The following is a 26,870-nucleotide window of genomic DNA, read 5'->3' as shown; positions in this document are numbered from 1 at the left end:
ATTAATTCCTTTAAAAAATAAATAGTTATATTAACGAAAACTTTATATCCAAATTTCTTCTCAATAAAAATATTATGCTGTTAGGCCATTAAAATAAATTTTTCTATGATATAAACAAAAGCTTAATCTCATAGTAATAAATTTTTGGCTGGCTAAATAAATGAAAACTCTCTAAAAACATTAATCTGTGGTTAAACTAATTTTGTCTTAACAAATAAAACTATTTGGAGAAAATTTGATGGCAAAATTTATTTAGAAAATTAAAATCTAAAGAGGAAAAATATTAATTTTCAAATTATTAAAGAACTTTTTAAAATAAATCTGTAACCCATCTTAATTTAATTTTCATGATTTAGATTTATTATTGCGAGTTTACAAAATTAATAATTTTTTTCCCCCTTTATCAAAAAAATGCATTTATATATTTTTTCCAACATACAACTACAATATCTTAAATCATATCATCTAAACATTATAATTACAGATATAAATTTAATAAAAGCTATTAAATTCAACTTCTAACTAGCATTTTATTAAAAATATTTGATTTTAGCATTATTTTACATTTTTACATTTATTTTTTTTATAAACTATAAACATTTCTATTTGGTTAAAATTTTTATTTTAGTCTAATTCATAAATTAATAAATGATAAGTTTTAAGATTTATCTAAATTATTTTTAAATATTATTTTATTTTATTTCAAAATATACCCTATTTTAAAAAAAACCTACCCTTTTATTGTATGTTCAAGAAATATTTTTATGAAATTATTATAATTTAATAAAAAAATATAAAAGATATTTATTTGTTTCTTAAAAATAATATATTTTTGCAGTAGATTCTTATATTTAATTTGAAACAAATAAATATTAGTCATAATTTGATTTAAGTATTACTGTTTATTTCATTTTATTATCTATCAGAATTAAATAAATTCTTATCTACTATAATATTTTTATTATCAAGTTATTAATCCGAAATTTTTTCTTGTTAAAAAATATCAATTAAATGATGGCTTTTTGAAAGAAAAATATTTTAATTAAGTTGTTTTTATTGTTAGAATGCAGACTAAGATCTTAGATTAACATTATTATTTTAAGATATTTTATTAGATATATCTCTATATTGATAGCTGTTGTCATAAAGTAATATTTTTTCTTATTGAATATTCTATAAGTTAATAAATTAATCAGCACTTTATTTAGGATTTGCTCCATTATTAAGACTATTTTAAGTGTTTTTATATGACTCTAAAGGTACTTCTACTATTATTTCTTTAGAAACCTCATTATTTTTTAATATGAATTAATTATCCATTTTAACGTATGACTAAATTATGTGATTGTAAAGGTCTTTATTATTTTTTATAAAATTTAATATTTTTTCATCATTTTCATTTACTTTTTTATCAAAAATTTCTTTTTCTATTCGATTTTCTTTTTTCTCTTCTTCGTCTTCATCTTTATTATCTTCATCATCATCTAAACCCAAATGGGCCTTCATTTAGCTAATAGTCATACTTTTCTTTTGTAAGCTTTGCTGATAGCTATTTGAATAATGCATTTCATTATTTACTCCTATTGAATAATTTTAAGCTTTTGGAATCTCTTATTAGTTTGTATTTCTGCTTTAGCTTTATCTACTTGGTAATTTATGACCATTTTATTGATAAACATCTTAATTTTAGTTACTTAAAACTGATCTGCTTTACAAAATCCTTATTTGATGCTAATTTCTAGATATGTTATTATTGAAAGCTTATCCTCCTGTTTAATTGCTTTTGTCTAAATCTTTATTTAATTACTAATTATTATTGTCATCCTATATCTAATCAGCTGCTTGACCAATACTTAAAATTTACCAACTCTTTATATATAATCCAAAAAATATTTCTTGTGTTTAATGCTTTACAAGCAAAACAAGTGCCACCTCAAAGAGAATGAGAATTGCTACTGCCATTAAGATGTATCCCCACTAAGAATTTTCATAACTATCTTGCATATTAAAATAAAATTAAATGACTTTAATTTTAATATTGAAATATAATTACATAACTTGAAAATATAAAAGGACAATAATTGCAGCAATGTTTCCTAACATAAAAACCACTAACCAAAAAAAAGACACTAACTAAATGCACTTAGTATCTTAGCAAGCTTTTGTAGGCATAAATTTTGAAGAGACTTCAATTTCCATTTCATATTCTTCATTACAGAGCTCACATTTAATAGGAGAAAGCAAATCATATCCTTAACTAACAATCCATGTCTTCAAGCATTCCTGATGAATATTTCCAACAGATCCTTAGCACTTGCAAGGAGTTATCAACATATTATTTGGTTCGTTATTATCTTCTAAACATATCTTGCACAATTTAATATTTCTTTAATCGCTCAAACTTGGCTGTATAACTACTTATGGCTATCGATTGTTTAAATTTTACTATTCTTCTTCCTATTACCTTATTTATTATTACTCTTCTCCATTTTCTTTTTCATCTTCTTCTTATTTTTTCTCTATATCCATTTTTTCCAAAAACAAATTTAATTACTATAAAGAAGAGAGGTTATTGATGTTTTAACTAGATACATTGTTCTAATTTTCATTGTTTACTAACTGAGTTTCTGTATTCTATATCTACTAAATAGGTATGATGCTTTACTAATTATTTTAATTTTAATTGATATAAGATAAAGGAACAATTCTATTTCTCATTTCATTATTTAAAGCTAATCAATCTAAGATTAAATTACTTAGATGATATTTTAAAAGCTACTTGTGTATAAATCTTTTTTTACAAAAAATTTAATTTAAAACATGAAAATTTTTGTAAAATTTTACAACAAATTTCAACCATAAAAAAATAATCAAGAAATCGAATGATTAACAGTAAAATTTAATATATTATTTTAGTTTGATTGAGAGAACAAATTAAATAAACTTATTTGAATGCCTATAATAAATATTTTGAATGTTTATAAAATTAATTTCTATTTTGAGATTAAAAGAATGATTATTTATTTATTTTTTATTTTTTTAATGCATAAATGATTTTTTTAGTTACAAAAGTAAGTAAGTAAGTAAATAAATAAATGAATGTATTTTAATTTAATGAAAAAATAATAATAATTAAAATTTATATAAGTTTTTTAAAATTAATTCAATATATTCATTCACTTATTAATTGAATAGAATAATTCAAATTTATCTTGAGTAAATTTTGATATCTCCTATTCTCATTTAAATATTTTCTATATGCTTTAAATTAATAAATTAATTAGATTAATAGTTATTTATTTATTTATTTATTTTTTGGTTAATTGGTTAGATAGTTAAATTATAGTTACTCACTCAAAACTTAAAAGAAGTATTAAATTCTCTAAATATTTTATTACCTATTTATTTTAGTTGTTTTATAAAATTATTTTTTGCTTTTTAATTTAAATATTTTAAATCACATTCTAAATGGAGGTTAATATTAATTTTCTATATTATGATGATGATGGCTGTTATTATTATTATTACTATTTTAATGATTATCATCTTAATTATTTTAATTTATTATATTTTGTTAAATATTATTATTATCATGATTATGATTATTATGATTATTATTGTTATTATTATGAATATCGTTATTGTTCTGAGCATGTTACTACTGTTGTATATTTTAATTTTAATGAATTTCCTACATTTCTTCTTGTTGATTTTCATCATGTACATCATTTAATCTAATTAAAAGTTCTTTCAAATCTCTCTTGCATATTGGACATACACCATTTATTTTAACCCACTGTTTGATGCATTTAGCATGGAAATGATGGCTATTTTTAATAAATAGATTTTATTAAAAACTACTATATAATTTTATTTTTTGTTACTTTTTGTTACATGGTAATATAATTATTTCTTCTTCTTCTTCATATTCTACTAAACAAATACAACATTCGAGTGTATCATCTTCCTCTTTCCTTTCAACATCTTTTAGGTATTTTATTGGCAAACTATTTATTGCATCCTTTAATTAAAATGATAAAATTAGATCAGATACCAAATTATTTAAATAATTACTTCATCTAAGCCTCTTTGTATTCCATTTCTTCTTCTCCTTAGAACTAAATAAATAACTAGCATGAATGGCATACAAAGGCATATAGATGCAAAGAAAAAAAGAGGAATACCAAGGTAGAAATAACCCTTTTATAATGAAAATGTTTAATTATAGTCAGTAAATAATTCTGTAGTTGAATAAATTACCATAATAACGTAAACTAAAGCTAAATAAAAATGATTAGGATAACTAGATAAATACTATTCTTCATTATAAAAAATTAGAAGGTTTCCTTAGATAAAGATGATCAAATAAAACCTAGTTTATATTTTTCAAATAAAAATTAATAAGTAATCTATTCCATGTTTTACTCTTCTAAATTATGAAATAAATATTATAAATTGTATTAAAAATGTATGGTCTATTTTATGAAAAGTCTGCAAAGCATAATTCCTAATCCAATTTTTTGATATTTTATTCATTCATTCACAATTCAGAAGAAAATCAAAATCATGCAATATTTATTCTAAAAGGATATTTAATTTACAATTTAGTAGAGTCTTAGAGGAAGGAGTTAAACCAATTTTTCTTTGTTATGAATTCCGTAACATAAAATCCGTTAAAGTTAGGCTACACTTAGTTGTTGGCATCTTGCATTTGCTGATAATCATTTTCCATTCCTTCCATATTCTACCAACGGCTCATTATGCCTCTATGTCTGTGAATGAAAATAACTACAAGCAAGGTAATAAGATGTATACTATAGAGAGCATCATGTAAGAACATTAATTTGAGCCAAATACATAGTTAGCCGTCTTTGCATGTTTCTTAAGAGCTGTTTTTTCCTAAGACAATATAAGCTATCATTTTGTTAACAGAAATGAACAAAAAGAGAGCGTTAATTACTATACTCTCATTAATTGCTTCTTCTATTTAACCTCTAAAATTATTTCTCACATTAATTCTATTTTGCTTTTTAAAATATAAAATAATTTTAACAAAATGTGTTGTGTAAATAGCTCTTTATAAATTAAAACTAACCAAGCCTCATTTTAAATAATTTAATATCAATTTTTTTAGAAAATTAACTACTTGTCTTTATGACAATCTCAGCGAGTCTCTGATAAATGATTATACAGAATTTCTTTAACTATTTCCTCTTCCCTACTCAACATCTTCATTTTCATTTTCATTCTAATTGTTATTGTTATTCTGTTAATTTTAATCCTGCTACTCAGCTACCGAGTTTTAATTGATCATATTTGGCTGATTCATAGGAAGAGGAGCCACCCCTGCTAAAAGAGGCTCGTTCATGCACTTTGTATTTTCTGAATTTAATTAAGTGATTTGTATGTATAATTATATTAACTATTTTTTCCCTTATTTTTCAATTATATGTTTTTAGAAAATTATTCACTCACTAATTCCAAATACAGAGTTAACTACAAATCATAAATAAAAGCTATAGACAGAGAATTTAATAATACATTAGACTGAGATTTATGGTAATCATGGTAAACTATTTTTAAATGATTTGAATACTATTTACTAAATAAGATATTATAGATTTTATTATACTACATGCTATCTATATTCAAAAAAATATATAATCAATCAATCAACTAAGTAAAAAAAAATATTTTTAAAAGCTTTAAAATACTATAATCCAAAAGAAAAAATTACATTTAAACCTTATTCAAAAACTCTTTCTTCTCTAATGTAAATGAAATAAATTAAAATAAACACCTAAATCCATTTATAAAGAATTATTTTTTTTAAAAAGCAACACAGAGAAGTTTGAAAATAATTTTATTTTTGAATTTTAATTCAGTTTTTATCCCTTGATAGCCTTTGAATAACTAAACTCTCAAGCATTTTTCCTATAATTAATTATAAAAAATACATAGATTTTCAATTGATTATCTTTATTTTCAAATAACGATTATAATTTAAACATATATAAGAAACCTTTTAACCTTCAACCCAATAATTTTACTAAATTATTTAAAAAATCTTTCTAATGAAATAGAATATATAAAATTTATTTAAGTTTTATAAATTAATAGCTACAATTTTTTATTGCCAAAAAAATTAATTAATGTGTAAATTTCAAAGCAAACTGTTTGAAAAAATAAAATTAATATTACATTAAAAATTCGAAATTTAAAGTAAGCAATTTATCAGAAATTTGTAGTATAGATTAATTAATTTATAGTATTCCTTTACTGAAATTATTCTATTCCTTCTAAATACCTATTTTTTATAAATTCGCATATTCTTTAAGCATTCAAGCAAGTATTTATGGTAAATCTACTGACTTATAAATTGTAAGGGTATTTCTCGAAAAAAGAATATTTATAGAAAAAAGAAATAATTTCTTTATTTAGAAAGAGTGGTTTAACAATTAATTATTTCGCGGAAAATTAATAGTGTAAATTTAATCAATTTTTGAATGAATGAAAGATAGAGGTTTTGAGACAGACAGCAGTTTATTTATTTGACTAAGATAAAATTTAATTTATTTGAAAGATAATTTACAACAAGATTCGCATTATTTTCTAAAGGTTCTAAAGAATGAATTCAAAGAATTTAATTAAGTTATTCTTTCAAATTAAGAGAAACAGTTTAAGATAGAAAAGATTAAAAAAACAAAGATTTCTAAGAATTCAAGCGAAGCATAAAAAATTTAAATAATTGTAAATAGGCATATCAATTTAGCATGAGTAGCCCTAACAAGAGTAATAGTAGGGGATCTAAGTCAACGTAGAAGCTTGAAGTTATAGATAATATTATAGAGAGAAAAATAGGTTTTGGATTATATCAAAAAAGAGCATTAGGTTATTTGTGTTTAATTGATTTCAACGATGGACTCGAATTGATTTTAATGTCTCTCACACTTCCTATTATTAAGAATTAGTGGAATATTGAGCATGCAAGTGAAGTTGGAGATGGTGAATAATACATCGATTCCTCTAGATACAAATGGTTGGGATCTATTTTCTTCTTAGGAAATCTCCTTGGGGCACTCTTAACTGGTCCTCTTTCAGATAAATTTGGTAGAAGAAAAGTTGTTTTGATAAATTCAATCTCATATGGAGTCGTTGCCTTCCTTTTCTTGTTTGTTCAAAGTCTGGGAGAACTTTATTTTTTGAGATTTATTTATGGATTTGTGTATGGAATTACGCTGCCAATATCAACTACTTTTTACTCTGAAATAACTCCTTAAAAAATGCGTGGAAAAGGAGTGGTTACAATAAATTCAGCCATTCCAGTAGGGTTAGCAACAGGAGTTATAATGGCTGCAATAGTTTTAAATGATACTTCTAGTGGTAATTGGAGATTGCTTATTTCCCTTTCTTGCATTCCAGCATTCATATTATTTTATGGAGCTTATAAGCATTTATTAGAATCACCTCGTTTTTTAGTTGTAGATAAAAGAATTCAAGAAGCTGCAGATATTATGAACTAAATGATTACAATCAACAAAGGAGATGGCGGAGAGGTTGTCACAGATGATGAAATGGAGTAGCTAGAGAAATGGAGAGCTCGTAAGTATGATCATTTCTAAGGAATGACATAAATAGAGCAAGTTAAGAATTAGATAAGCTTAATTTATTTAAAAATTTTTCAGCTTTTCAAGGATAAATACACATGGATTTCAATTTCTTTATGCGTTTAGTGGTTTGGCATACATTTTATGAGTATAGGATAGACTTTTATTTTGCCATTTGTCTAAGCTCAATAAAAGAAGGGTTTTGGTGATATGTTGTTGGTTTTTTTCGGAGAAATACCAGGAGTTATAATGACTTTTTTGATTATTGATAGATAGTACTTTGGAAGAAAAAACTCACTTATATTATTTTTTGGTGGCTGCTTTGTCCTTAACTTGCTTGCATATTATTAAGTTTCTTTCAGTTTTGTTTTATCATTATCAAGATTCTGTTATAGATAATGTCATGCAGTGCTTTATGTTATTACAAATGAGATATATGAAACGCCACTAAGAACAACTGGTATAGGAGTTAATAGTGCTTTTGCAAGATTTTCTACTGTTATTATGCCTTTCGTCTTGGTAGCTATATTTGATGCAAGTACATATGGACCTTTCCTATGCCTAGCTATTATAGGAGCAGTTTGTTCTCTTATGGCATACAAATTACCTTTTGATACTACAAATATAAAATTAGATCATGTTGATGAAGAATTAGAATAAAGAACTCATCCTCTTGATGTTGTAAAAGAAGAAAATATGAGTTCTAGCCAAAAATCTAATAATAGCCATTAACCTAATAAATAAAAAGATATAGAAATTCCTCTTATTTAATAAAAATGAATATTTATATATTTTAAATTCTAGTTTTTATATCTTGTAAAAAAATTATTCTAAAATTTATTTCTTTAAAATTACAAAATTAACAAAAATAAAATTTTTCTAATTTTTCGTTTAAAAATTGAAAAACACACAATAATTATAAAAAAATATATGATTTTATAAATAATTCAAAATAATTATTAATAAATTATCAAGACTAATTCTAATACTTTATAAAGAATTATTTTAGTATATTATTTGATAATGTGCGTGCAGAAGATTATTTTTAAAAAACAAATGAGTATATTTTTAACTTAGTTTATGTTTGTTTTATTTATTTTCTTAATTTTATTTTATCTTTCTTTAATTATTAATAAATTTGTTACAAATATATTTTTCATTAAAGTAATTGTATTTTATAAAATATTTAAAAGGCCTCAGTTAATTTTGTGAGGGAGAACTATCAGACTAGATTTTGCTCAATCAAAATGTAATAATCTCTCAAGTTTGAGACTTTAACTTTGATAAAAAGAATTTATTTATTTTAGATTATGGTATTTTTTATATAAAAATTAATTTAAAATAATAATGACATTTTAATTTATTTATTTATTAGATTTGAAATTTATTTCAGCAATTCTTTCACGATAAAAATTTACTTGAATAGGTTAATCAAAAACAATTACTCCATTAATTACTATTTTAAATTGAAATTTACTTTTTTAAGAATTGAAAAAATTTATTAGAATCTACATGATATTTTTTCTAATTTTTATCAATTTTCTGGAAATAGTCAATAAAACTGTTATTAATTTCGTAATTATGTTTTTTGACAATTCTAAAAAAGGCTTAGTCATTTTATCCAAAATTATAACATTTTTAAAATGCTTTGTCTAAATATGTATAAATTTTAATAGAAATTTATATAATTGTTTGGCGAAATTTGGTAAATGTTTAGTGCATTCTAAATATAAATATATTCAAATTTAATAGAGTAATCAATTAATATTACTTTTAAGTTAAAAGTAATTATCTCTAAATAAAAATAAAATAAGTTTTATTACATAGAATGTATGATATCTAGGCTTCTAAAAAATATATTTAAAATACATACAAACCTCTTGTTAGAAAGAAAATTTTATTTTATTTTTTAATTTATTTAAAAAAAAAATCAGTTCTGAATCATTTTAAATGACAAATCAAGGTATTTTCAAAATCAACAAATAAGAAATGCTAATTTGTTTTATTTTTAAATGAAAAAAATATATTCAAGATAAATGAAATAACTTTATTTCATCACTTACTACTTTATTAAATTACAAGAATAAAAAAGTATGAAAAAAAAACTTAAAGTATAATTAAGTGAGAAAAAATTTCATGATGATTATATTTTTTATTACAAAAAAACAACAAACTTATCAAATATTACAAAAATATTTACATAATTTTTAAATTAAAGCTTTCAGATAAAACTTAAAGTTAATTTTAGTTAATTTATTTATTTATTTGGTTATTTTTTTGTTATAAATTCGGAGGAATTTGAAAATTAAAAATAAAAAATTACTTTAAAAAAAATAAAAATTGAAATGAATATAACAAACTTTGACATATTTTCAACTTCCTTTTAATTTAATTTAGGTAAATAAAGATTAAGAAAGAGAACTCTTGTTGGAGCCTTCTTGTCTGTCTCTGTCATTTTGATTGCTCTTTCATACTTCTTATACTTACTTTATCAGTATCTGAATAATTTAATTGACCCTAAGTTTAGAGCATAAAGCTTTATCACAGAAAGTGATATAGATATGGACTTTCGAAATGATCTTGTTGGGTTCAACTTTTGGCCAAAATAATATCTCAGCTTAGATACTGTGTAAGCTTAGCAAAATAAAACATACTTGGTCTTTTAGGTATATTTATAAATTATCAACAATACTGATTATTCAGTGGTTAAATTAGACACCTATGAATGCCCGGGATAATAATTAAGTGGATTTAATTGTATTGACTTTTCTAAGGTTTAAAACTACACTTTATCTTTTCGTGCTCAAAGTAATTATCGCTGTAATTTAGTTATCCTTGGATATAAATGCTAAGATACAGATGCTTGGAAGACAACTGTACCTGATAACTGTGCAAGTCCTGAAGAAATAGAATCTCTTGTCACATACCCTTAAGCTGATTTTAATCTAAAGTTATTGTCATCTCAGTACAATACTTCATCAAACTAGATATAAGTAAATTATAGAAATAATTATATTCGTTTATCACCAACTATGTTCAGCTTAAAAACATATAAGACATAAAAATAAATCACTACAATAAAATAAGGAGCTGTTATTTAGAAAGAAAGTTCTTTCTCTTCTCCTATTTCATATACTTCAGACACTTAGACACAAGATCTAAAAACTCTCTAAGCATAAACAGGTTTAGGAGTATTTATGTAAGCAACGATTGAAGTAGATGAAATTGTTTAGCATTTTACAATTGAATACCCAACAATACCTGAAATTTTAGCTCTTTGTAATAGTACGTTAGCAGTCTTGATGTGTGTTGGTTTTATTGGAAGATACTTTTCAGAGTAGCTAATTAGAGAGGATTTTTTCATTTTTTACTTACAGAATATGTATTAACAAACATATTAAAAAATTTTGAAGTTAAATAAGTTATTTTAATGTAACAAGGAAGCCTAGAAAGGCGAAAAAATAGAAAATGTTTAATTGCAACTGTAATAAAAACCCAATGATAATAAAGAAAACATAGAGGAATAAATATAGAATGATCAATGCTAAGCTAACTTTGTTCCTTCAATAATAACAAAATCTTCTAGAAAATCTGTTTTCTCCTCAGATTCTTAAATATTTTAGTTAAATGTAAACTGTAAATACACTGATTGTGACTAAAAGGATTAAATTATAGAAAACACATAATAAAACATTAAAGAGTAGAAAATCTAAACAAATCAAAATAATATTCTGCTTTAAGAATAAATGATTGGCTCTTAAAAATCTGAGGATCTCTAAAAATTAGAAAGAGATTAGTCTCAATAAATTGAAACTAAATTTTTAGAAACAGTAATTAATTCACCAAAATCACTTATTAATAATACATAAAATAGCGATATTTATCCTAGACAGTTGAATTTCGATTAAAGAAAAATGATTACTTAAAAAAAATCATTTTAATTTAAAGAATAAAACATTTCTCCAAAAGAAATTTGTGAATTAAATGCTAAAAAAGAGAAAAATGTAAAAAATAATTACATAAACTTAATTACTTAATCAATAAAAGCAGTTCATAACTATCCTATATCATAGAAAATAAGAAAAATTATATTTGGAATAAGGTAACGAAGAATTATTTATACTTTTTTATTTAATTAATAAAAACTAAAACATTAATTTATTTTTCATTTATTAAATAGGATTTGGAAAAAAAATGAATACATTTAGAATTCTGGGTTAGATCCTAAAGCTAGAAAAATAATTATTTAACAGATAGAAAAAGGACTAGATATTTTCTAGCTTTATTCAGATATTCTTTTCTTAAAAAAAGCAGTAATGATCCTTCTAAGTAAAGATTAATATGCTGCAATAAAAATGATTGGATTTTCTGATTTTTTTGCTTAGTAAGAAGCAAATTCAGATATCACAAAACATCAATCAAATTAAAGTAAAATATTTTTTTAATTTCTTAATTATAATTTATTTTAATTTATAAAGCATCTAAAAAATATTCAACTAGTCACTTTGAAAAATTGTTTTCAATATCATAGTCTGAAGAGTTGCAAATAAAATATTTGCATGAATTTATAGATAGATATCATTAAAGCTCAGATTTAAGTTAGGTAGATCAGAGAATATTTTCTTCGTTAAAATTAGCTGAAATAAATTGATAGAAATATTTATTTATTTTATAAAAAAAATAAAATTTATATGTTTTTTTTTGTTAATATTTGATATTAAAAATTTATTTTACTCTTTATTTTATGAATTATTTCGTTTTTATTTTTAGAAAAATAGATTAAGAGTTTAAAAATATAAAATCTCTTAAAATTAGTTCCTTATCAATAATTATCATTCTTATTTTTAAAATAAAGAATTAGAGTAAAATTTATTTAATTTATCAAATTAATATAAAATAAATAAATTTATTTTTAAATTACAAATTTTCTTTTAAATAAATAAAAAAATAATCTATAAATATTCTTTTTTCTAATATTAATAATGATAATTAGATTTTACTTTCAACTTTTAAAAAATATTTTTATTTAATTATTTCCTTATATTAGAGGAAAAATAAAATATATTTGAAATTTAAAGAATATCAAATCACTTAAATTCAATAAATTTTAATTTCTTTTCTTATTATTATCATAAATGATCTTTTTTATTTAAATCTTTTCAAATATATACAATTAATTAATTGCAAAAAAGCTTATTTATTTTGAAAATAAATTATAATTTAGTTATTATAATTACAATTTATTTAATTTAAAAATATTTTATTTAGTTTATTATTTTAATATTAAATTAATTTTATTTGAACTCGATATTTTTTTTTTGAAAATAAAGTAAGCATTATCTCTTTTTATCTTAATTTTATGCAAAATATTAATTTGAGTTAAGAAATATTAGAAAATTGTTACTTTTACATAGAATATATATATACATTTATTTACCAATTGTTAGGTTTCTATGTTTGTTTATGAAGATACAAGTTATAAATATTCAATTTTAAATATTTTTAAACAATTAAAATGCTCCTACTCCAAATATGCTAAACATAATTAGATAATCATAGAAATAAGGATAATTTATGACAGACTATAATTTTGAATTTATTTATTCAAGTATCCCTTTCTTTTTGTTTGATCTGTGATTATTATTATTATTATTGTTTGCCCTTGCCTGATTAAGGTTTGATTAAGAATCTATTAATTATTATTATTATTAAAGATTTATTACTTGTTATTTTTGAAATTTTTTTTATAATTCAAAGTTATCAATCTAATTTAATTTGAATAAAACTTAAAATATTTTGTTTTGTTTGATTATTTAACTAGGTTATTTTATAAAGATTTATTACATTTTAAAATTATTTCAATTAGTTTCAACAAAATGTGTTTTTTCTGCATGAGCTATAAGCTCTTCAAACCCATTAAAACTCTTTCCACAAACATCACAAACTTCTTTTGCTAAATTTGAATTGTTTTAATTATTATTGTTCGTAGTGGTGTTTTGTTATTAAGAAGCTTAATTACCTGAATTATTTTACTAAGGTTAGTGAGCTTACTCTGCATGAGAAAGCAATTCTACTATAGTTTCAAAACTTCTTCCACAGACATTACATATCTATATTTAAAAATTACTTAAGTTTATAAAGACAAATTAAAAAATTACCTCTCTCTAAGGTTCTCTATAATTTGAAGGCTAAATTCTTTGATTTACTTGATTTGTTTAGAGTTATTATTGTTATTATTAGGTTACTTATGGTTATTAAATTTATTGCTAAACATTTTATGAATGAATTGCATTCCAATATCCTATATTTTGCTGCTAGATTTATTAGCTTTATTGATTTTGATTTTAGTTTAAATTACTTTATTGCTATTGCTACTATTATTAAGCTCTCATTTACATCATTTGTCTGCGCTGATTTAGCTAGTCTTACTAAGATTATTGTGAATGGTTTGCTTAGTTTTGATACTATTGGTTTGTTTATTATTGATAAGAATTTACATTATATTCTCTCCTTTAATTAATAGCTCCACCTAAAACGCTTGGATTTTCTTTTACTTATTGATCTAAACGAATTTGCTCAAGCCTTTATTCAACTTAAACTATCTTTTTTTGATTAGGATCTCTTTTAATTCTCTAGCAAACGTGTTCTTCAGGTATTCTATGTTTTAAGCACAATTGTCTATCACATAATTTACAGACAAAAGTATTAAGATCAGTAAGAGCTTGCTTGCATTTTTTACCTGATTCGCAAAATATTTTTTCTTTCTCTTTCAGAATCTTGTCTCTATTTTTTTAATCACAATCTGTAGCCTAATGTATATCTAACTGTTTTAGAAACAATATTATTAAATTTTATTTGATACTACTTTAATTATTTCAAGATTGAAAATAAAAAATAACTGCTTACTGCTTCAGTTTCGGTATGAGATCCATTATACTTTATAGTTTATAAACAGAATGGGCAAACAATTGCTTTTTTTGCATATCTGTCTGATTAGTTGCAATCGTGAGCTTCTTATCTAAAGTGATCTTGGCAATACTTTTATTTTATTAAATGGCTATTAATATATTAAAAATTTAAAAAGAGCTATAAATTAATTACAGTTCTTTCACAGCAACTACATTTATAAGGTAGAAAATCTTTTTATTTGCAATGAAGTATAGAGCAAACCTTTCCTAAATTTTAAAATTCCATTTTAACTAAGTGTTACTTATTTTTTTAATCTATTTTTTTTTTTTTGAAAATTTTTAATTTGTAATTTTCGCCAATTAAATTGCTTTTAATATAGTTAATATTAAATGATTGGCTTTAGAAACGAGAATAGAGGTTTTCCAGAAATTTTCTTTGGCGATTCTAAAATCAAATTATTCTAATTTTCTAAATGCTTACTTTGAATTCCTTTGATATTAATTGAAAGCTTAATGTTTTTTTTCTGGAAGAAAAAATGTCTATTTTAGTTTTTAACTCTAAAATATTAAACAAACAAAATCAATTCATGAATAAAAATTATTTTTAAAATAGAAAAAACAAACAATAAAATATGTTTTTTTTAAAAAAAATAAATTCAAAGCAAAACTTAAAATGAAAATATATTTTGTTTGATCAAAAAATAAAAATGTCAATATAAAAAAATCTAATTGTTAATGTGAAAATTAAAATGTATTTCAGAAAAAATTGTTAACAAATAAATAAAAATACTTTGCTAAAGAAAGATTTTTATAAAATTTTCAGCACTATTTTAACTGAAAAAAAGAAATCAAATGAAGAGAAAAAATAGGTTAAAGTATTGTAATGTGAATGAAAAAGAGACTTTTTCAAGAATGTATATAATTAACATAATTTTTAAAAGATAATTAGCTGAATTTAAATTTTTTTCATGTTAAGCACAAATAAAATAAGAAATAAAGATATATCAATTAATTAGTAGTCAGTCAGTCAGAAACTCGTATTCATGCATTATTAATTATATTCACAATATTTTTTCAATTAATTAATTTTTAGCTGGCAATAAATAAGAAATTTTCGCAGACAAATATATTCAATCAATCAAGTAAATGAACACATTTACTTTTGGTAAAGGAAAGTAGACAGAATTAAAAATTAATATCAAGAGTAACGCGGTCAACTCAACAGGAAATATTGAATACATAGAATAGGTTGAAAAATGCTAATGTAAATAATTACTTCAGTTATTATTGAATTACATTTTTTATAATGTGGAGTGTTTAAATAATCATTAAATATAAAAATGTGTTTAACAGAAATAATAAGAGATGATAAAAACATATTAAGACAGCTTATTAAAGAGGGAAACAGCCAAGTTATGTCAATAATTAAAAGCAAAAAAAAGTGTAAAATTCTTATCAAATTATGAAGCAATTAAAATTATTTCTACTCATTTTTTAATTAATATCTTTATTAGTTATTGATTAGATGTAGACAGAACTCAAGAAGTTCTTAAAGACTTATAAAAATTAGCAACAGCAAAACGAAGGAGTACTTTTTTAAATTAGTTTAACTTACTAAATATCAAAACTAATGAAATTTTTATTCACGTTTTTTAAAATATAAAAATGGTAGGAATAAACTTAAACACATAAATAGTAAAATCAAAATGATAGCTTCAATAGTCAAGTTATAAGTGAAAGGTAAATGTCACGAAACAGTACACACTAAAACCTTAACTAGAATAACGGAATTTAGAATAAGGTTTAACATAATAACGCAAATAATAATTCTACTACTAATAATATGAATAATTAAAAGGCACAAGAAACTTAAATTAGTTAATCGTATTAGCACCAGTAACAAGTTTATACTACTACAACAAACATAGGTAATAGTAATAAAGTAAATCTTATAACATATAGACTGAATGCTCCTACGCCTATTAATTAAAGCAAAGTAGTTTCGTTAATTAGCAAGGATCAAAGCTCTCCTTTAGATAAAAAACCGAGATCTCTATCATAACAAGAAGCACATACTGAAAATAAATTATCAGCAAAGCCATAATTATAAAATTAGGGAGTCTCTATGACAGACTCAGGTTTTATTAACATTAACTCTGCAAGAGTTTAAAAGAATAACTATTATTTTAAAAATGAGGATTAAAATAGCAAATAGCCAGTTTCATTAACAAGTAGAAATGATTCTAGCTAGCAAGCTATAAGTCCTAAAGAAATTAATTTGCATAATAAATTGAAAAAAGTACCTTCGATTCCAAAATATGCAAATAACTTAGCAGTCAATCAAGATAACAAGCAAAAAAAATCTCCTACCCCTAAGCATAAGAGTCCAATAAATAAATAAAATGTATAAAGCAAGGATGGTAAAAAGATTACTAAGAAAAATAATATAGATACAAGCAAAGACGCTAGCAAGGATAATTCATAAATTCACAGCCAAGATAAATTATAAACACCAAAAGACACAGTTAAGCAAACACCTAACAAAAAAGAAAATGAAAATATAGCATCTTCAAAGTTAAATGCAAATGTTTTTAGCTTTGATTTATAAACAGCAAGCTAACCACAATATTAGACTAATAGATAGAATTTGTTATCACCACAACAATTTTAAACAAAAGTATTTAGCGAAAACTCAAATAAAGTCTTTGGAATAGCTGCTTAGGATTAGTCAGAGAGAAAATTTTCCATCACTTCTTCTTTAAGTAATACAGAAAGATAGTTTAATAATAAAAACAGCGAAAATCTTTTATAATTAAATTAGCTTTCTTAGAATAATAATTATTCTGTAAATTTAGTAAAACTAGATTAAATAATAGGTAATCAGAATATAGATTAGTAATAAAATAATAATTAACTATCTTACTTGCAAAATAAAGAAGATGAAGTAAAAAGAGCAAACAAGGTCTCGGATTATACTATAAAAAATGAATCTACACCTTATCAATAAAGTCCATACTTGCTTGATATAAACTCTAATTCTGATGCATATACACTTAATAGGATAGAAACTATTTACTTAAATAGCGAACATAACTAGAAGAACAACTCTAATTAAAATTATGATTATTAATAATATGATCAGCTAGATGAAGTCAAATAAGATTAAAATCAAAAATTATCTACCTAAAAGTCTAATGAAAATTCATATTAAAAATAAAATTTTGTTGATTAAAATTTCAATTTAGATACTGTTGAATCTAATAATTACAATCCAAATAAAAGTTATGACAACAAGTAAGCCTAAAGGAATTTTACACCATAAAATTAAAAAATTGCTAGTTAAGATAATAGGCAATACAATTAGTAAATAGAAGAAAAAATGTTTACTTTTGAATCTCCAAGCAAATTTATTTCTCATAAAGAATCCAGCAATAGAAAATAGTCAACAGATGGTAATGTTATATTTCAGGATGAGTATTTTGCACTGTAGGACACACCTACTAAATAAGATTAGTAAAATAAAAGTATTTCTGCTTCAGTGCAGAAAACTGGTAATTTTAGTATCACTTAAAATAGTTATTTCCCATAAAACTAATTAACAGATGCAAAATCAATAGATTAAATATCTAAATAGAACTCAAGCTAGAAATACTAAAGTCCTTTTGAAAACAAGAATATCAGCCATTTGCATGATGGAGGAGTTTCGCCTGTTATACCTTCTCATAAATCAAATAATTAAATTAATTTAGTAGGATAAGCTTATAGCTATAATGGTAGTGAAGTTAAACAAGGACGTTCTTATTCTGAAAAAGACTCTTATGGAATGAGCTATAATTTCTTACTGTAAGACCCAATAAAATAATCTTACAAGTTAGAAAATTCTTTAGCCAATATGTATTCTTTAAAATAGCCAAATTAAATAGATTCAAAAGATGATCCTATTTATAATAGTAATTAGAACTCTGCTGTAAAAAATTATTTAGAATCTCCATAAAAAACTCAGGCAGTTTAATATGATTATTTTAATAATTAAAATTTAAATAAAACTGAACCTACAGATTACACTTTTTAGTAGAGTAAAACCTAACAATTTTCATAACAATAATAATAATAATAGAAAAGAACAGATTAAACAGAAACCAGCATTCTTCTTACAGAAATAAATGAAAGAGTCAACAATTTACTTTCACCAAAAAGCGAAAATTCAACCTAAAATTAATATTTCAGCTTTGCTAACAAAGTGGGTAGTTAAACTTAAAATGTAGTCAGCTAATATGGTTTAGGTTCTATTCAAAATTCTATATAGCCTACAAATACTACAACCAATAATTCATACTTTAACGATTATGCTCACTTTTCTTCCTCATCAACAAGTAAAACTCCATAAAATAATTATTATTAAAGTGGAGTAAGTAATTTGTATGGAATAAGTTAGCCACCACCAATATATACTTTTGAATAATAAAAGCAAAATAATATAGATTCATCAAGTATAGGAAATTACAGTTACAGGGAAAGTTTAAGTTAGCCAATAACTTAAAGAGAATCAACTTATACTCCATCTTATTTACTTTAAAATACTAACGCTGCTGAAAGTAGCTAAAATGCTAAATAATCTAACTCTTTACTTACAGATTGGAGTACATTAAATTCTAAAATAGAAAATGAAAATAAAAAATTGAGCTACTAGTATGATATAAATACTAGAATAAATAGCCTTAAACCATTTTAATTTACTTCAGATAAGTAAAGCTTTCCTAATACACATTAGCCTGATAATTAATATTCTCAATCTTTCTGCAACATACAATAAAACGATGACTAAAAAAACTAAAAATAATATAACTCTTTTGTTTAACAACCTTTGAATCTCACATATTAGCTTCCAGAAATACAAACTTCTTTCACACCAACTACATCATACCAAAATTAATAATAGTAAAATAGCAGCATTTCTTCTAATAAGATACAATTCAACTCTAGCATTTAGGAGATTTTAGATAGATACATCCCTAAATCTACTCCAGCACAAACAAATTAATAATCTATTTAGATAAATTACCAATAGCCATAAATGAATGCTTATAGCTCATCCTTCTCTTACTTAGAACCATCAATTTAGATGAAATTCGAAGAAGATAAAATAAAAAAGCAGAGTAAGTAACAAGATTATTGTAGTGTTGGAAGCAATTTTAATGAAGCAAGCAACTTCAAGAAAAACTAAGTCGATGATTTAGTTAGTAAATACATTAACAATAAGTCTATTTAGTAAGCTAGCGATTTGTCCTAGAGACAATCAGAAAATTATTTAGATTGTATTGTATCAAATAGACAAAATTATCAAGATAATAATAATAATAATAATAATAATGAGACAAACAAAAATTGCGGTCTTATTTGTGGTATCAATTCTAACGACTAAAAAGATAAAATATTTATTGAAAACCAACAATTAAATAGCAATAAAAATTAAAACACAAATTTAAACAAGTTAGATTCCACTCTAAATTAATAGAATGGAAGATTCTATTCCTTCCAAGATAATGATGGAAATAACACATTATATAAATAATTAACGAAATAGTCAGAACAATAAGAAATTTAAATTGATAGTAATTCAATTTAAGATTTGAGCAATAATGTAAATAGTAACCAAGTTTTATTTGAAAAGAATAGCTAAAACCTTACATTTAACGCTTTAGCTAGTAAATATGAGTTTAATTCTATAGATGATTTTGAGAAATTTAATAGAAATATTAACGATGAAAGCGATTAGCAAACTCCCAATAATGCCTATTAAAATTAAACAAGTGAAAAAATCTCTGTTGTTAATGTTGCTTCTATTTTATCTTCACATAGCATAGACCATCAATAGCCATATTTTTATAGTTTCCATTCAAATTCTATGCTTGAAAATCCTATTAACATTCCCTTGCCTAAAGAGGACTGTGAATAAATCGATGATAAATATAGTCAATAGCAGCTACTTACACCTAGGCGACTTCTTCATCTACCTACTTTAAAGCATCATCTCAGTAAATTTACTTGTGAATAAGTCCTAGAATAAATATTTGATAATTTTTCACTCTCTCTATAAAGTCTGACCAAAGAATATTTCACATACAAAATGCAAGTATACTTCTTAGTTATTTTATTAAATTCAATTTAAATAAATAATTTTATTATTAAGACTTTAGTAAAGCAGTATATCCCACAAATTCAATCTATTATTATTCTAAATAAAGAAATAAATGCACTCTTCGAATTATCCGATATGGTAAATTTTTTAATTTGCAAGTATGTTTTAATGAATTTCATTAATTTTTAGAATAAGGATTGGTATTTGGATATAAATGAACTTGGATCCACTCTTAGCTAAATATGTAAACCTTCAGAAGAAGATTTACCAATAAAGTAGCTTTATAAAAAGATAGACTCTTAAAATAGAGGCAAAATAACATAAAATGATCTTTTAAATTTTGCTAATTCCAGAGGATTTGATTTTATTTCCTTTACAAAGTAATATTTATTAATTTATTGTTTTATTTATTTATTTTAAATAAAATAAAATAAGTTTATTTAAATAACTTGATGCAGGGAAAAAAGGCTTTGTAACTTATTATGATCTATTGCTAAAGTAATTTATTTTGATAAAAAATTAAATAATAATTTTAATTTTTTTAAATTATAAAGCTAAAAGAATAAATTGATTATGAGTTTGTTGTGAGTGATGAAAAAAGAAAGATCTAATTTATCTATTTATTTAGTAATGAAAATTAATTATCTTAAAAAATATGTGTATTTCATTTATTTATATCTTTAGTTATTTATATATTTATATATAAAATGTATCTATATTCAATATCAGTTTTTTAAATAAACAAATAACTTACTTTTAAAATTAGTTTTATTTATTAATAACTTGATATTTTAAATCATAGGTTTAATTATTTTATTTTAAAAATATTGATATGAATTGTTATTTATTCATAATAGAGGATGATTCTTTAATTAAGAGGATAATTTTTGAAATAAACATTTATTTTCTTATCTAAAAGTACTTAGTATTATTATGATTTTTTAGTTTTTATCTCTATTTTATAAGAAATTAAATTGAATTATTTCAGAATAAATTAGAAATATCAAATCTTTTTTTACCCATTATTCTTTCTTTCTTTATAAATTAAATTAAATAAAATAATAAAAAACTGAAATTTTAGTAAAATAAGTATTTTTATTATTAATATTTAATCATTTTATTTTGCACATTAAACTAAAATATTTGATGTTTCTTCATTTTATAAATTTTTATTTTATAAATGGCATATCATCAACATACATTTAAATTATGTAAATAATTTAAAATTGAAAAAATTTAAAAAAAGCATATTCTAAGTAGAATTAAATACTTTATTTCCTTCCTTACAAATTATTTATAGATGTAATTTAGGATGACGTATGATTTCCCTAATAATTGCTATATTTTTCTGAAAAAGTTAGAAATATAAAAGATTTCACAATCTTGATATGAATAGGTCAATCAATCAATAAATAATTTAATAATTAATTAATTTATTGATATACTCTTTATCAAAATAGTTAGCAAAGGAAAAAAAATTAATTATTAAAAAACTAAGAAAGAATAATGATGAAGATTTTGATTAGAATTTACAATGCTGTGCATTTTTTTTTGAATATGGTTGTTGTTTACTATATTCTTAGTTCTCTTAGTGTTCTTTATGGAATAGTAACATTGAATGGCTTCAATGTTTAGTGGAGTTGGGCTGCAATGACTTGCTTTTTTTTAAATGCGAAATTAAAAAAAATAGAAGGTTCACAAGAACCTGTCCGTAATGAAAAAGCTCTTATTTTAGTCAATCATAGATCTTGGAGTGACTTCTTTATACATGACAAAATGATGGATTACACAGCTAACTTTTTAGCAAGGTATTTACAAATAAATTTTTATTAATTGTGAAATATTTTAAAAATTACTAATTGTTTTAAATTCATTTTTAGCAATTTATTTTATAATTTAATTTAGATATTTGGTCGCTGTTGCATTCCCAATTTCCTTACTTGCATCACCATTCATGAAAACTCTTTGGTATTTCAACAGAGATGCTCCAAGAAAAGATTTTAAAAAGTAAAATATTAAAGTTAAAGTTGTTAATCAAGCAAAATAAATATAAATATTTTAAAAAATAATCTGCAAATAAGATTTTATTTGTTATTATTAGAATTTAATAATTTTTAATTTTTCTATGAAAAACTAAAATTAGATTCTATAAGTGGTGTGATGATAAATGGGCTGTTTCTAAAAGAAACAATTTGCTTGTATACCCTGAAGGTCACCGTATGTTTGATTCCACTAAGCCAGGACCTTTGAAAAAAGGAATGATAATTGTAAATACATATTTCATTAAATATTTTTTAAAACCAATTAATATAAAAGTATGCTTATGAGAGAAAGCTTCCAGTATAAATAGCTATTTGTGTGGGTAATGAAAATTTAATTCACGAAAAGAATATTAAAGTTAATAGAGGGTAAAATATTTCAAATCTTAACTTATTTTTAGTAATTTTAAATTCAATTAGATCTGAAATGTCATATTTCATTGATAAGCCTATTAAATCTACTGATTATCAAACTTTTGATAGCTTTTACGAGCACATATAAAAGAGATTTGGCGAAGTATTTGAATAAGTTCATTAGACCCACTACAAAAAAGATAAATGAAATAAATTTATTATTCTGTTTTATAAATAAATTTATTTATTTGATCAAATAATAAAATTAATCATTTTCATTTATTTCCATTGTTTAAAATTGATTAACCTTTCTATTTACTTGCAATTATTTATTTATTTATGTAGGGAATATTATTCATTTGAAAAATCTTTGAAAAAATATAACCTTAATAAAATGGCTATTAAATAAATTTTTAATTTTTTAACATTTTCATATTTAGTTTTAAAAAAGATTTTTTAATAATAAATTCAATGAAAATATTTTTATGTTTTCCTAGTTATTTAAATTTAGAATAAATAAATGTCTTTATCATTTGACTGTAATTTTAAATTACAAATGATTAAACATATGAGATTAATAAAGGCTATTAAATCAATCAGAAATAACTGGAAAATTTTATAAAAACATTATTTTTATTAAATTTATTCACTTTTATTTAAAAAAAATATTTGGATTGATTGATATATACTTAATAAATAAATAAAAATTAATTTAAATAGCATTTAAGGATATTAAAAGCATTTTGAGTTTCAAAAATGGAAGTTTGTTCACCTAGATAGCAGCTAATTATAGACTTATAGCATACTCATTCAGACCATAAAGAGGGTTGGAAGAATCTTATTAAAAAAACTTCTTAAGATGGGTTTGTTCACGGTAATCCTCGTCCTCATAGTCCTATTAAGATTTAAGCATACACAAAGGGAAGTTGGGAGGATTTTATAAAGCGCAGTGATATGGTATTAGAAGGCAAGGGTATCAAAATTCCTCCTCACAAAAAAGATCACTTTGAACTTGGCTATGGGACTATTGCTTTAGTGGATGAAAAAGATATGTTTAACCTACGTGGTTAAAAAAGGATAAAGGTAGAAAACAAATAAAGTTAGATATTTGATGCCTACAGAAAATAATATTCTACTAACATTATGAGTGAAAAAGAAAAACTTTTATGGATAGAAAGGTATAGAAGCGATTATACTAAGTATCACCACACTGAATATCCAACTCCTTAAAAATCAGTTAATTAGTTAGAGTACTCTAAAATTAAAAAAAATGACAGTATTATATAAAATCCTAATTAAGGAAGCTACTTAGCGATATCAGCAACAAAAAAGGAAAAAAAAGATCAGAAGCAACAATTAAATTTATTTAAAATTGAATAAAAGCAGAGTAAGAAAAGTATTCAAGATAGTTATTTAACTAGCTCTAGAGAATCCACCAAGTTTCCAAATTAATACCCTATTTCTTACCAATAGTATAAATAAACCAATAGAGTATAATCTGCATCCATTTAGCAATCTACTATTGGATCATAAAAATAATCTTCAAGAGCAATTGATATGCTTTCTCCTCAAAGATCAAAAAGAGCCTGAGCTTTGATTGAAAATTGTATTCAAAAAATAAATGATTAATTTAATTGTATATATAATAGAGATATATTTTTTGTTTGATAATGAAAATAAGCAGTAATTAAAGAGATAGTGGTGAGTTAGTTATTAATTATCTCTTAGACAATACTAAAGCAAAATAAATTACTAATAAATTTATTAATATATATTGTAATAAATACTGACATATATATAATATATGTAAGTAAGTAAATAAGTAAGCAAGCAAATGTGTATATTATTGCATATAAAAGGAACCTTTCTATTTTAGTAAGCAAAATATTTTTTATTTTATTTTTTCAAAATAATTTTTAATAACTTAATTTCATTTTATATAATTTTAGCAAAAAACATCATTAATATTATTAATTGTATAATTAAAGATAATTGATTATTTTTATATTGAGTGCTGAAATTAATTCCATAAATCAACTATTTAATCAACCTATCAAAAAATTCAACCAACTAACCAATCAACCAATCAGTCATCATTCTTTTTAAGTTTTTTAAGTAATTCACGATCTTATTCAAATCCTTCTATCAACATCTATTTCTTTCTTTTCAAGAGCTCTTTGTCAGTTAAAACCTTTTCATTCTACATACCCAAAGTATCTATTAGATTTAATATATTTGTTAATTTTTTATTTGTAATAATTTTAAGATTTTTTACCTGCTAAGCTTGCTCTGCTCACTTAAAACTTGTAAAAATCTTAGAATTCTTTATTTTTTTGCTTTTTCTTGTTGCCATAACGATCAAGTGTAGGATCTGCATTAATTTAATCTACTTACTTGGGATCATATTCACCCTCTTTATCAGTTATTATTTTAAATCCTCCGTGTTCCATTTTTGATAAAAATTCTAGTTTTTCTTCATCTATAGTGTTTGCCTTTTTTATAGTAAAATTATGAATTAAAGTTTAAGTGCAAATTAATTTTAATATCAAAAATACAAATAAACAATGTATTTTATAATTACTTCGTATGAAGATAAAAGATTTCTTAAGTATTATTCTTTGCCTTCAGAATCTTACTATCTACGCTAGTACTTCATATATTCTTCAAGTTTAGTCTAGAAAAGATCATTATCAAAGCATTAAGTCATATCGTATTCATTTTTAAAGACTACCAAACCAAAGTAAATTTTCTTTGCTATCCCTTAACTATTTTAATATAAAACATGCTTTTTCCTTCTTAAATTAATTTATTTGCCAAATTATATTTCAGTAATTCTTTTTATTTTGAAAACATTCTTTTTTTTAAGAATAATAAACATTACGCTTTCTTATTTTTATATGATCCAGTATAAACTTATCTAAGTTTTCCCATAACTTTAAACCATTTTTTAACTTGCTCATCTTCAAATGGTCTATCAAAATTAATTATCTATAATGTTCTATGCTCAGGAACTGGTTCTTTTTCTCCTTTTTAATTTCTATTTAAAGGTTGCTCTTGCTTCTTTTCGGCTTTCAACTAATCAAATATGTCATAAAGACTCTTACTTTCGTCTTTTATTGCTTCTAACACATTCTTCTTTGCATATCTTCTATAATACAAAAATAATTTAGATCCGTTAGATTGAGGGATAGTTAGCAAGTGATAATTAAATTATGATGATTCAGCGTATCTACAGTTTTCAGTCATTTTAAGCTTGTAAAATAAATATAAACAATTTTAATTACTTTTCTTATAAATATTTAAGTTTAAATTAATGTTTTTATACTTAATATATATCTTAATTAAATTAATGTTATTAGCCAAACAAAATATTGCTCTATCAGATCTATCTAAAAACTGCTGTCTATAAGGTTAAAATAAATTAATTGCAAAATGACTTAAATTATCAAAATAAATGCAGTAGAAGTTTTCGAAACATATTTACTTTTAGGAAATATTACTTAAATTTTTTAGAAAGTAGAAAATTTTAAATAATTTTTATGCTTGATAATAATTTAAAATAAACAGAAACATTTCAAAAAAATATATTTTCATTAATTGAGATAAAAATTGAATGACTAATCAGCAAATAAATATGTGATATTGAGATAAATAATAAGAAATATTTAGTATATTTCAAACAAGCAAATGTATAAACATAGTATTTACAAAACTTTAATATGATGAATTAAATCATACTTTTAAATAGTTATAATGTATTTTTTATAATAAAAATTTGAATATTATAGTAGTTAGTAGAGAGATAGATAGATGGATAAATAAA

General features: G+C 22.6%; 9 protein-coding genes across 9 annotated transcripts; 4 read left to right on the top strand and 5 right to left on the bottom strand. All coding sequences in view use genetic code 6, as the record gives it.

Annotated features, from left to right (window-relative positions):
* Positions 1-876: 876 nt before the first annotated feature.
* Positions 877-2,249, bottom strand: TTHERM_00131300 (transmembrane protein, putative; the record flags this gene model as incomplete). Its single annotated transcript, XM_001019607.3, has 2 exons — positions 877-1,997; positions 2,054-2,249. 2 exons carry the CDS (start codon positions 2,247-2,249, stop codon positions 877-879), a joined length of 1,317 nt encoding a protein of 438 aa, XP_001019607.3.
* A 1,208-nt stretch (positions 2,250-3,457) lies between these two features.
* TTHERM_00131298 (RING-H2 zinc finger protein) lies at positions 3,458-5,368 on the bottom strand (the record flags this gene model as incomplete). The annotated part of the gene is made up of 6 exons (XM_001470834.2): positions 3,458-3,827; positions 3,885-4,021; positions 4,075-4,200; positions 4,261-4,372; positions 4,602-5,026; positions 5,147-5,368. 6 exons carry the CDS (start codon positions 5,366-5,368, stop codon positions 3,458-3,460), a joined length of 1,392 nt encoding a protein of 463 aa, XP_001470884.1.
* Positions 5,369-6,773: 1,405 nt separating this feature from the next.
* Positions 6,774-8,387, top strand: TTHERM_00131310 (MFS transporter; the record flags this gene model as incomplete). Its single annotated transcript, XM_001019608.3, has 1 exon — positions 6,774-8,387. The coding sequence occupies one exon, from the start codon at positions 6,774-6,776 to the stop codon at positions 8,385-8,387; it is 1,614 nt and encodes a 537-aa protein (XP_001019608.1).
* A 1,487-nt stretch (positions 8,388-9,874) lies between these two features.
* Positions 9,875-12,258, top strand: TTHERM_00131320 (AMP-binding enzyme family protein; the record flags this gene model as incomplete). Its single annotated transcript, XM_001019609.2, has 3 exons — positions 9,875-11,709; positions 11,788-12,035; positions 12,086-12,258. Exons 1-3 carry the CDS (start codon positions 9,953-9,955, stop codon positions 12,256-12,258), a joined length of 2,178 nt encoding a protein of 725 aa, XP_001019609.1. The 5' UTR covers positions 9,875-9,952.
* Positions 12,259-13,465: 1,207 nt separating this feature from the next.
* Positions 13,466-14,870, bottom strand: TTHERM_00131330 (AN1-type zinc finger protein; the record flags this gene model as incomplete). The annotated part of the gene is made up of 4 exons (XM_001019610.3): positions 14,709-14,870; positions 14,514-14,645; positions 13,766-14,431; positions 13,466-13,717 (listed from the first exon to the last, which is right to left on the bottom strand). The coding sequence occupies exons 1-4, from the start codon at positions 14,799-14,801 to the stop codon at positions 13,466-13,468; spliced, it is 1,143 nt and encodes a 380-aa protein (XP_001019610.2). The 5' UTR covers positions 14,802-14,870.
* A 695-nt stretch (positions 14,871-15,565) lies between these two features.
* TTHERM_00131340 (EF hand protein) lies at positions 15,566-21,242 on the top strand (the record flags this gene model as incomplete). Its single annotated transcript, XM_001019611.3, has 8 exons — positions 15,566-15,779; positions 15,869-15,958; positions 16,030-16,103; positions 16,188-20,648; positions 20,706-20,792; positions 20,844-21,034; positions 21,090-21,152; positions 21,209-21,242. The coding sequence occupies exons 1-8, from the start codon at positions 15,662-15,664 to the stop codon at positions 21,240-21,242; spliced, it is 5,118 nt and encodes a 1,705-aa protein (XP_001019611.3). The 5' UTR covers positions 15,566-15,661.
* Positions 21,243-22,160: 918 nt separating this feature from the next.
* TTHERM_000131339 (EF hand protein) lies at positions 22,161-23,255 on the top strand (the record flags this gene model as incomplete). The annotated part of the gene is made up of 5 exons (XM_012798538.1): positions 22,161-22,462; positions 22,560-22,661; positions 22,798-22,921; positions 22,971-23,062; positions 23,114-23,255. 5 exons carry the CDS (start codon positions 22,161-22,163, stop codon positions 23,253-23,255), a joined length of 762 nt encoding a protein of 253 aa, XP_012653992.1.
* Positions 23,256-24,023: 768 nt separating this feature from the next.
* TTHERM_000131338 (transmembrane protein, putative) lies at positions 24,024-24,899 on the bottom strand (the record flags this gene model as incomplete). The annotated part of the gene is made up of 1 exon (XM_012798537.1): positions 24,024-24,899. One exon carries the CDS (start codon positions 24,897-24,899, stop codon positions 24,024-24,026), a length of 876 nt encoding a protein of 291 aa, XP_012653991.1.
* A 234-nt stretch (positions 24,900-25,133) lies between these two features.
* Positions 25,134-26,293, bottom strand: TTHERM_00131360 (hypothetical protein; the record flags this gene model as incomplete). The annotated part of the gene is made up of 4 exons (XM_001019613.3): positions 25,134-25,264; positions 25,323-25,539; positions 25,629-25,812; positions 25,929-26,293. 4 exons carry the CDS (start codon positions 26,291-26,293, stop codon positions 25,134-25,136), a joined length of 897 nt encoding a protein of 298 aa, XP_001019613.1.
* Positions 26,294-26,870: the final 577 nt, after the last annotated feature.

Source organism: Tetrahymena thermophila, assembly GCF_000189635.1.
Source record: "Tetrahymena thermophila SB210 genomic scaffold scf_8254582, whole genome shotgun sequence".
Taxonomy (NCBI): Eukaryota; Ciliophora; class Oligohymenophorea; order Hymenostomatida; family Tetrahymenidae; genus Tetrahymena; species Tetrahymena thermophila.
Note: the sequence above shows the minus strand (reverse complement) of the source record. Positions and strands in the feature narration are given on the sequence as shown.